General features: G+C 40.4%; 1 protein-coding gene across 1 annotated transcript; it reads right to left on the bottom strand.

Annotated features, from left to right (window-relative positions):
• Positions 1–2,919: 2,919 nt before the first annotated feature.
• LOC139455038 (micronuclear linker histone polyprotein-like) lies at positions 2,920–10,569 on the bottom strand. Its single transcript, XM_071236623.1, has 4 exons — positions 10,360–10,569; positions 9,816–10,049; positions 9,230–9,305; positions 2,920–5,303 (listed from the first exon to the last, which is right to left on the bottom strand). The coding sequence occupies exons 1-4, from the start codon at positions 10,567–10,569 to the stop codon at positions 2,920–2,922; spliced, it is 2,904 nt and encodes a 967-aa protein (XP_071092724.1).
• Between the last annotated feature and the right edge of the window lie 1,050 nt (positions 10,570–11,619).

The following is an 11,619-nucleotide window of genomic DNA, read 5'->3' as shown; positions in this document are numbered from 1 at the left end:
GTCAACCAGGATATACCGGCAATATTCCTGTCTGCAGTGGTAAACTACTAAGTAATTACGGATAGCAACATCAGAGATCCATGTTCAAGTGTCATTACACTGAAGCATGTATGGACAGATTTCTAAATTTAGACAAATCCACATTGTTCATGACATACGTTTCTGTTTTAGATCAAACAAATATTCGGCATTGTCACATTAACATACATTACCTATTTACGAAGTCAGTTGTTATTTGTCATTCGTGCAATGGTACTAACAGTAATTCCTATCACAACTCCCATAAACAACAGAAGCAATGTGTTGTTCAAGGCACGGCTGGCTGACAAATATTTCTTATCTTTCCCACAGCAGGTAAGAGGACTGAGTTGTCTGAATGAAGGTGTCTCCATCACAACATCTGTAGTTTTCGGGTTGGATAAGCTGTTACATGTTCTGGTTACCTTGGCAACAGAGACTCGGTGATGGCACAGCAAGACGAGAACTGTGCTAATTACTGACAGAGCATTTAGCAGAACCATCAACGTCAGGTAGATGACCAGTAGTGGCGGTTTCTCCGATGATGCAGGAATCTGTTCACTGATGAAACTCATGAAGACTGCCAGTGACAACAACGTCGACAGAGAAAAGGACAACTTCTCCCCAGACTCCACTGGGACGAGGAACACCATCATGCTGAGGACAGAGATGGTGACGATGGGTATAACAATGTTCAAGATGGCAAACAAAGGTTTTCTGGAAAGCTGGAATTTGATACGGACTCTGTAATAGAAATGTTTAGCAATGGTGATTTGACCACTTGCCATTGAAGCCGAGTCCACAGTCCATTCAGCATCTATGTTATTTCCAATGGTTGTCACTTGTTTTGAAACAGGACGGAGTTCCAGTTCTTCAGCAAAATGATCTAAGGAGTTCAAGTTGATGTAACAAGACTGATTGTCAAACGGGAAATACGTCATGTCAAAATTACAGAAGGTTGAGAAATAACCAGGTACATGAACCACAACTGATCCATTTTTGTACAACACACGTCTTGTTATCTTCTTCATAACCTCTTTGTCTTCAACGCCGTCTTCATTCAGAATGCTTGGGGTCCAAATTTCGCACTTCTTTGGGTGATAGTGTTTCAGTCCTCCGAAATCAGCCGATGTCCACGTGAGGAACTCGTCCATCCAAGCAAGGGACAGTATTCCTCGGATGGAGAACTCCTTCTTTGAATTGTCAATACGATGGATCCTCAGGAACTCGAAATTGACATCCATGACTAGAGGTTGTGACTGGTTTATCAATGGCCTTACGTCAGAGGTATAGTTGCTGAATAGGTGATGACGTAGGCGACGTAAGTCGACAATACTGACAGAGAATGTTACTTGTCTTGTGGAAAGTGTGGTCAGAAGAATCAGGTGGACCCAAGACATATTTCTAGATTATCCCAACACACTGAAGTTACATCTGCTGTTTTGCGTATCATTTTCACTGAAGCACTGTCAGCCTATGTTTGTGGGAACAATAGTGACACACCCCTTGTTGTACTGCAGAAGAGCCCGCACAATTGATTAAAGAAGTAGTATCTGATTGGATGCTAACTTATGTCAAAAGATGAATGCGTGATCTATTTCGGTGTAATCCTGTGAAAATGGCTTGATGTTGCTTGTGTCAACTTCCACCCAGTTCGATCAGACTCTGTTCTGTACACGCTATGTGTTTTCGAACAATGAAGATGGTATTAGTTATATTGGCTTGATCTATTGATTTGAAACAATTTCCAAGAGATGTTAATTAACGTCATATATACCATAAAGAAAACAGAAGAAGTTAAAGTGAGTGGAAATTAAAACATCAGACTTCACTGTAATCTGACAACCTGGCAAACAGTATATTGGTGAGGTTAGAGATGCTAAACTGATGGTCAAAGTTGCATCCGGGGAAACAGTTCACTGCCTTTGAACAGCAAAACACACAGTACACTGTTTTACATCAATAATATGTATTGATCCGACTGTTTGTGTATGTAAACGAAACTGATGTTGAGGGAGTTATCTAATGAGGATGTGTTTGATTCTATTCCGGTAGAAGTACGACAGTATATTATTGCAGTTATTGGTACTTAATTTGTATTTCTGAGCAGATGTTTTTCAGTGTTGAAATGACGAGGACGTCTAGCAGAGTTGGGAATAATATGTCATTTGAAGTTATTTGCTGGTGGATTTTAAGTTAAAAAAAGATCAATTTAGCATTCTCAAGATAAATGAATACTTCCCACAACCCAATAAGGGCCCCCAATCCATAGCTTGCCTCATAGTTATTATAAGGTGTCATTTCTATACAAGAAGTGTGTCATCACATTTGATTGGCTACAAGTTTCTGTAAACCAAGTAGAACCAGTTTGATTGGTTTTGTAATGCACATACTTTTCGTGCTGTGAGCATGCTACATACGTGGTCACTTGGCTGATTAAGAGTGGGAAGATATTTTCTTGCCGGGAATGTGAAAACAATACTTCAGGTTAGTTTATTTTAGGAAAGTTGTTTTATAAAAACTATAAAATATGAATAAAAATTGTTGTTCTGTTTTGCACTTTTTAATGGTAATATAATTGTTCAACTTAACTTTGAACACTTAAAGTGTGTAGTTGTGTTCAGTATAATTGTTGAAAGTAAACATTTAACAGCTTTGTCTATGCAGTTATTTAGTGTATTATTTGGTATATTTGATGTACTGTGAGTAGGATTAATGGCAGTGATCAGGTCTATACCCGCTAATGAGAATATGTGGTTCAGCCCACAGTTGGTAATTATAAGTGTTGTATATACTTCTGTCACTTAATACATCATAATTATGGAAAATTACAGTATTGTGCTAATATCTCTGTTGTAATTTAGTAGTCAACCTTTTGTTAATGTTTTGTATCTTGTAATGTTATTTGGACATTAAGTTTTGTTGTATATTCTGACATATCTGTGTTTCCCTGTTGTTGGAATCGTCTTTCCTTCTTGTTCTGACATATCTGTGTTTCCCTGTTGTTGGAATCGTCTTTCCTTCTTGTTCTGACATATCTGTGTTTCCCTGTTGTTGGAATCGTCTTTCCTTCTTGTTCTGACATATCCGTGTTTCCCTGTTGTTGGAATCGTCTTTCCTTCTTGTTCTGACATATCCGTGTTTCCCTGTTGTTGGAATCGTCTTGCCTTCTTGTTCTGACATATCTGTGTTTCCCTGTTGTTGGAATCGTCTTTCCTTCTTGTTCTGACATATCTGTGTTTCCTGTTGTTGGAATCGCCTTTCCTTCTTGTTCTGACATCTTGTTTCCTGTTGTTGGAATCGCCTTTCCTTCTTGTTCTGACATATCTGTGTTTCCCTGTTGTTGGAATCGTCTTTCCTTCTTGTTCTGACATATCCGTGTTTCCCTGTTGTTGGAATCGCCTTTCCTTCTTGTTCTGACATCTTGTTTCCTGTTGTTGGAATCGCCTTTCCTTCTTGTTCTGACATGTCCTTGTTTCCCTGTTGTTGGAATCGTCTTTCCTTCTTGTTCTGACATATCCGTGTTTCCCTGTTGTTGGAATCGCCTTTCCTTCTTGTTCTGACATCTTGTTTCCTGTTGTTGGAATCATCTTTCCTTCTTGTTCTGACATATCCATGTTTCATGTTGTTGGAATCGCCTTTCCTTCTTGTTCTGACATATCTGTGTTTCCCTGTTGTTGGAATCGCCTTTCCTTCTTGTTCTGACATATCCGTGTTTCCCTGTTGTTGGAATCGCCTTTCCTTCTTGTTCTGACATATCCATGTTTCATGTTGTTGGAATCGCCTTTCCTTCTTGTTCTGACATATCTGTGTTTCCCTGTTGTTGGAATCGCCTTTCCTTCTTGTTCTGACATATCCATGTTTCATGTTGTTGGAATCGCCTTTCCTTCTTGTTCTGACATATCTGTGTTTCCCTGTTGTTGGAATCGTCTTTCCTTCTTGTTCTGACATATCCGTGTTTCCCTGTTGTTGGAATCGTCTTTCCTTCTTGTTCTGACATATCCGTGTTTCCCTGTTGTTGGAATCGCCTTTCCTTCTTGTTCTGACATATCCATGTTTCATGTTGTTGGAATCGCCTTTCCTTCTTGTTCTGACATGTCCATGTTTCATGTTGTTGGAATCGCCTTTCCTTCTTGTTCTGACATGTCCATGTTTCATGTTGTTGGAATCGCCTTTCCTTCTTGTTCTGACATATCCATGTTTCATGTTGTTGGAATCGCCTTTCCTTCTTGTTCCGACATCTTGTTTCCTGTTGTTGGAATCGTCTTTCCTTCTTGTTCTGACATATCCATGTTTCATGTTGTTGGAATCGTCTTTCCTTCTTGTTCTGACATATCCATGTTTCATGTTGTTGGAATCGCCTTTCCTTCTTGTTCTGACATGTCCATGTTTCATGTTGTTGGAATCGCCTTTCCTTCTTGTTCTGACATATCCATGTTTCATGTTGTTGGAATCGCCTTTCCTTCTTGTTCCGACATCTTGTTTCCTGTTGTTGGAATCGTCTTTCCTTCTTGTTCTGACATATCCATGTTTCATGTTGTTGGAATCATCTTTCCTTCTTGTTCTGACATATCCATGTTTCATGTTGTTGGAATCATCTTTCCTTCTTGTTCTGACATATCCATGTTTCATGTTGTTGGAATCGTCTTTCCTTCTTGTTCTGACATATCCATGTTTCATGTTGTTGGAATCGCCTTTCCTTCTTGTTCTGACATATCTGTGTTTCCTGTTGTTGGAATCATATTTCCTTCTTGTTGTGACATATCCATGTTTCATGTTGTTGGAATCGTCTTTCCTTCTTGTTCTGACATATCTGTGTTTCCTGTTGTTGGAATCATATTTCCTTCTTGTTGTGACATCTTGTTTCCTGTTGTTGGAATCGTCTTTCCTTCTTGTTCTGACATATCTGTGTTTCCCTGTTGTTGGAATCGTCTTTCCTTCTTGTTCTGACATATCCGTGTTTCCCTGTTGTTGGAATCGTCTTTCCTTCTTGTTCTGACATCTTGTTTCCTGTTGTTGGAATCGTCTTTCCTTCTTGTTCTGACATCTTGTTTCCTGTTGTTGGAATCGTCTTTCCTTCTTGTTCTGACATCTTGTTTCCTGTTGTTTAATTCGTCTTTCCTTCTTGTTCTGACATCTTGTTTCCTGTTGTTTAATTCGTCTTTCCTTCTTGTTCTGACATCTTGTTTCCTGTTGTTTAATTCGTCTTTCCTCCCTCTTCCTATGTCTCCTTGTTTCCTCTTGTTTTTTTCGTTCCTTCGTGTTTTCTAAACGATTCCCTGATCCTGTTTATGTTGTATGCTCAAGTGTAAGTGATTATGTAGCTATGTAATGTTTCGTGTCCCGTGAGATTTTCATGAGGTTATACACGTAACTGTTGCTCCAGTAGATTCACGTCGCACGTCAATATAATAGTGCAATAATCATGGACATGACGTTAAATCCCATTTCACCTGACTTCATAATCGTGTACGTTAATGGGAGGAATAAAACAGGAGCTGGTTTCCATGTGCCTGTACGCTGATATTCCCGGTACTGAAATATATATTATCAGTTATATTTACAAATATATTTCAGAACAGGACAGAAATGCTGAAAATAGAAATATAAAAAGACACAAGTAAACTTGATACCAAATTAATCAAAGGAAAATCCTCACATTGTACATCCAAAAGAATACGAGAGTGATGAACTGTGTCATATGACAAGAGGGCTCGGCATATTGGGTGATTATAGATCCTATATACACACGCACGCACGCACGCACGCACGCACGCACACACGCACGCAGACACACACACACACACACACACAGACACACACACACACACACAGACACACACACACAGACACACACACAGACACACAGACACACACACAGACACACACACACACGCACACACACACACGCACACACACACAGACACACACACAGACACACACACAGACACACACACACAGACACAGACAGACACACACACACACAGACACACACACACAGACAGACACACACACACAGACACACACACACACAGACACACACTCAAAACACACACACAGACAGACACACACACAGACACACACACACACAGACACACACACAGACACACACACACAGAGACACACACACAGACACACACAGACACACACACACAGACACACACACACACAGACACACACAGACACACACAGACACACACACACATATATACACACACACACATATATACACATACACACACATATACACATACACACACATATACACATACACACTCATATACACATACACACACATATACACATACACACACACATACACACACACATACATACGCATACACACATATACACATACATATATACATACACACACATACACATATACACATACACACACATACACACATACACATATACATATATATACATATACATATACATATACATATATATATATACATATACATATATATACATATACATATGTTTGTGTGTGTGTGTGTGTGTGTGTGTGTGCGCGTGCGTGCGTGCATGCGTGCGTGCATGTTCTTTAAGATCTACAAACAAACACTCTGTTCTACTCATTCACCTACCAAGACACATACTGCAGTGGAGGTATACATAGTATCTACTCTTAAAGGAGTAGGCGATACCCGGAAATAACTTTTAAGCGAAGTATAACAGTCGATGTTATGACCGCCAGCGATCTTGAGGGATGATAGTGGTAAGATGGGAAATGTCAAAGTTGACTTTTTATCAGTAGTTTGTGTAAAGAATGGGTCTCCCAGTCGAGATTTGAGGGAGTCTGTCCCTATTGCTGCGCGGGACCACTTTCAGGCAACGTGGTCGGCGGCCTATGACGCTGAAACACGTGTCTCTCTATCATGTCCCAGATGTGTTCAATGGGGGAAAGGTCTGGCTGGGGTCATTGCAGACCAAGGCATTCTGGGGAATGTATTGCAGGTGGAGGCGAACATTGACGATTCGTGCACAGCGATCACGGGCGTTGTCTTCGTTGCCGTGACCCTTCCTTGCACAATATGTAGGGGGGTTCGCCCACACCATAATAGAGCCACTCCCAAATATGTCATGAGGTCTCAGGTTAACATTGGCTAGGCGTTCATTTCGACGTCGCCAGACCACGCCTATCATGAAAATGCACATCAGGACTAATCTGAAAATATGACAGGTGACCAGCGACGATTACCCTATTTTGACAATATGTACACCATCATGTCTGTTTGCAACATGACCATTTGTAAGGGGCGGCACAACACATGGCCGAGCATGGAGATCAGCTGCAAGTAGACGATTTCTAATCGTCTGAACCGTAACCCTTACGCCAGTAGTGTAATGAAAGTTTTAGCCTGGTTTCGGATCAATCGATCTTGTTGTCTTGTCGTTGACCTGAGGCGCCCTGATCATGAAAGGGGTCGATCGTCAACATTTTGGGTTTGTTGGTACCAGTGCTAATCACAGACTGTCAAACATTAAACGTATTGGCCACCTAAGATGACTTCTGAGAGTTTCTAGTCTGTTAATAGCGCCGCATCGATAGTTTATACACACACAAGGAATGAAATATAGTAAATCACAACTTTATGATAAGCAGAATCCATACGTTTGACGTAAATAATGGTCCACAGAGTTTAATCGACGACCTTCTTTGAAAGCGTCAGAATCAGGAATGACATTCTACGCATGAGTGTTGCGCCATTGCATGAGGCACCTGCAAATTACATGATGTGTTTTGGTGTTATGTTTACAGACATAAACGTTCTTGCATACGATGTTTGTTGTCAGCACTTATCTTTGTTCTTCTACTTGGTATTAACATAAACGCGAGTTTTTAAGAGTAAAGATGTGAGGTGAAATTGGGTTTAACGTCCCGCCCAAGATTATTGCACTTATATAGCGACGTGCATGCACGTGTGTGTATGTGTGTGGCTGCTTGAACTAGTCCGGACTGATGCCGATTTATAGTGCTAGCTCACAGTATACAGTATACTGACTCCGAGCCGACCAGTCCTTGTTTTAGCCCCTTAATGCCGAGCGCCAGACAGGGTAACAACAAGTACCATGTGTTAACGTCTTTTGGTATGACGCGGCCGGGGATCGAACCCCGGACCTTCCGCTCTCCGGGCGGACGCTCTAGCACTAGACCACGGTGGCGGTATAAGAGTAAAGATACCTTTACATGAAGCATTTGCACTCGCCACGCATCCCTCATGGATGTTACCACCCGTACGTATGTCCCTCTCTGTGTGTCATCTTGAGTTGATAGCGGATTTCATTTGGAAAATCAACAAGTGACAGCTCAGTCAATTTAAGATAAGACTAATGAAAGACTAATAACAGAGTTCATAACGAACATCACATACAACACACCATTCATGTCTCTTATTCTTTTGCGTGTTATAGTGCAAATACACGCGTGTATATTTGTTTATTGATGTTTTTGTGTAGTGTTGTGTGTGGTGGTGGTGGTGGTGGTGGTGGTGGTGGTGTGTGTGTGTTTGTGTGTATGTGTGTGTGCGCGCGCGCGAGTATGTGTGTGTTTGTGTTTGTGTTTGTGTTGGAGATATGTAAAAGATGTAAATTTGTTGATGTTTCGTATGATGTGTGGTCATGTGCCAGCCGTGTGTTCTCAATATACTCTTTCACTCACTATTGTAACCTCACGAAGAGAAGCGTGATGTAATGGAAACGTGTTTTATTTTGCTAGACCCTTAACGGTACAAGGGTACCACATTCAAGGCCTGAGTACCTTTCAAATGGTTTTATGGTAGACATGTGGAGGACATTGCTGGTGATGTTAGAACGTATAGTTATGATTGAATTTGTGCATGAGTGAGTGAGTGAAAATATTTGCCAAAAGTAATAGTAACATCAGTAAATTTATTAATTGTTTACGTTTATACGTAAATAAACTTGAGGAAGGAAGGAAGAAAAGAAAGACATTTGTGAAAGTCAGCCGTTCCCCTTTGAGTCAACAACGATGATTACTGATTCACACAACTTTGAATTGATTATGTTGAGAGACGTGTATTGTTAAACTACATTCAGAGAGAGTAACAGTAAAACATTATATCAAGACGCATCAAAAGAAGTCAGCAAAGGAAATTAATCAGCAGTTCTCAGAGACAAATGTTCATGTAACAAAACCTAAACAGGCCACCATACTAGGAACCATGGTGACCGAAAGTACTGCTTCTTCCTGTATGATGCCACACATCAGATGTGCACTGCACTGACGGAGTGTTGTCTTCACACGACATTAAAAGCTACGCACATAAATAACACAGCTGTGGACATTATGTTGACATACATCAATGACATAGATTGTAAGGAAAACACACCACATCAAAAGACCGTTTGGAGGCATCGAAGATCTATGTAAAAGCAGTATGCAAACCTCAAAATGATTACTACGATAGTGGGACTATTTCCGAGTTTCCTAGTATACAATGTATCTCTTTCACTTACTTTCAACTCTTTATTTAATTATTGGATAGATAGCAAACTTATGTATAAATGTAATATTCCATCATTGTCATTAATTTACATCAATTGCCTTTCAAAGTGAAGTCAACTGTTATTTGTCATTCGTGTCATGGTACCGATAGTGATTCCCACCATAGTTCCCACGAATAACAGAAACAATATATTGTTCCAGTTTGGAAAAACTGAATAATAGTTCTTCTGCTTCCCACAGCAGATCAGTTGTCTGGGTTTCATGATTGATGGCTTCTCCATCAAAACATCAGTAGTTCTCGGGTTGGATAAACTGTTACATGTTCTGGTTTCCTTGACACAACCATCGACGTCAGATAGATGACCAGTAGTGGTGGTTTCTCCGATGATGCAGGAATCTGTTCACTGATGAAGCTCAGGAAGACCACCAGTGACAACAACGCCGACAGAGCAAAGGACTCCACGGGGACGAGGAACACCATCATGCTGAGGAAGGAGATGGTGACGATGGGTATCACAATGTTCAAGATGGCAAACAAAGGCTTTCTGGAAACCTGGAACATGACATGAACTCTGTAATAACAATGTTTAGCAATGGTGATTTGATCACTTATCATCGTCGCCCAAACCACAGTCCATTCAGCATCTATGTTTTTTTCCAATGGTCGTCACTTGTTTTGAAACAGGACGGAATTCCAGTTCTTCAGCAAAATGATCTAAGGAGTTCAGACGGATGTTACAAGTCTGACTGTCAATCGGGAAATATGTCATGTCAAAATTACAGAAGGTTGAGAAATAACCAGGTACATGAACCGCAACTGATTCATTTTTGTGCAACACACGTCTTGTTATCTTATTCATAACCTCTTGATCTTCAACACCGTCTTCATTCAGAATGCTTGAGGTCCAAATCTCACTCTTCTCTGGGTGATAGTGTTTCAGTCCTCCGAATCCAGCCGATGTCCACGTGAGGAACTCGTCCATCCAAGCAAGGGACAGTATTCCTCGGATGGAGAACTCCTTCTTTGTGTTGTCAATGCGATGGATCCTCAGGAACTCGAAATTGACATCCATGACTAGAGGTTGTGACTGGTTTATCAATGGCCTGTCGTCAGAGGTGTAGTTGCTGAATAGGTGATGATGAAGGCGACGTAAGTCGTCCATGCTGGCAGAGAATGTTAATTGTCTGGTTGCAACAAGGGAAAGAAGAAACAGGTTGATCCAAGACATGTTTCCAGATTATCCCAATAGACTGTCGTCACATCTGCTATTTTGCAAACCGTTTTCACTGATGCACTGTTAACGGAGACACCTCCCTTTGTACTGCAGAAGAGTACCATTGATTAGAGAAGTAGTGTTTGGTCGGTTGGATGCCGCCTTATGGCATAAGATAAATGTGTGATATATGTCAGGGTAATTCTATGTAAATGGCTTGGTTGAAAATGCTGGGACTCCAAATATCGTCCTTCTTTGAGTGATAGTGTCTCTAACCGAAATCAGTCGATATCAACGTGAGCAACTCGTCCCAAGCAAGGGACAGTTTTCCTCATATTGTCAATACGATGGATCCTTTAGGAACTTGAACGCAACATCCATGACTAAAGACTGCGATTGGTTTAACAATGGTATGGCTGCTGGAGTGTACTTGTTGGATATAAAAAGTAAGTCACATAAAAAAACACATTTCAGGACAACACATATTAACCGTCTTCATATCTACTACTGTTTTGATTTTCGCTTTCACTTACATCCCGTATGTGCTTCTACTTTTTAGAATAATGAGACATGATTGATCTTCCTTATTATACAGCAAAAGAAATCAAATAGTAGTTGTTTGGATTGGATGTTCTAAATGTCCCTTGGAATACGCTAATTGCATTATGTTTATCTGGTTAGATATGTGTGTCTAGTATGAAATGTCAGTAGATCAATGATCAATGATGGGTGTCAATTTGGTTTTGTTTCGATCTCATATCAGTATATTACATGGCTGTGGGATAAAACTGTACAGTGACAAACCCAATAATAAGAGTGGGAAAATTAAACAGTTCATGAAAAGCAGTACTTTCACTATCACGAACGAAACAAAAAGTATTGTTTCTCCTGAATGTTTAATTCTTCCAA

The sequence above is a fragment of the Haliotis cracherodii genome, unplaced genomic scaffold (genome assembly GCF_022045235.1).
Source record: "Haliotis cracherodii isolate W230 unplaced genomic scaffold, xgHalCrac1.p SCAF_11, whole genome shotgun sequence".
In the NCBI taxonomy this organism is placed as follows: Eukaryota; Metazoa; Mollusca; class Gastropoda; order Lepetellida; family Haliotidae; genus Haliotis; species Haliotis cracherodii.
This window is presented reverse-complemented; position numbering and strand designations above follow the sequence as displayed.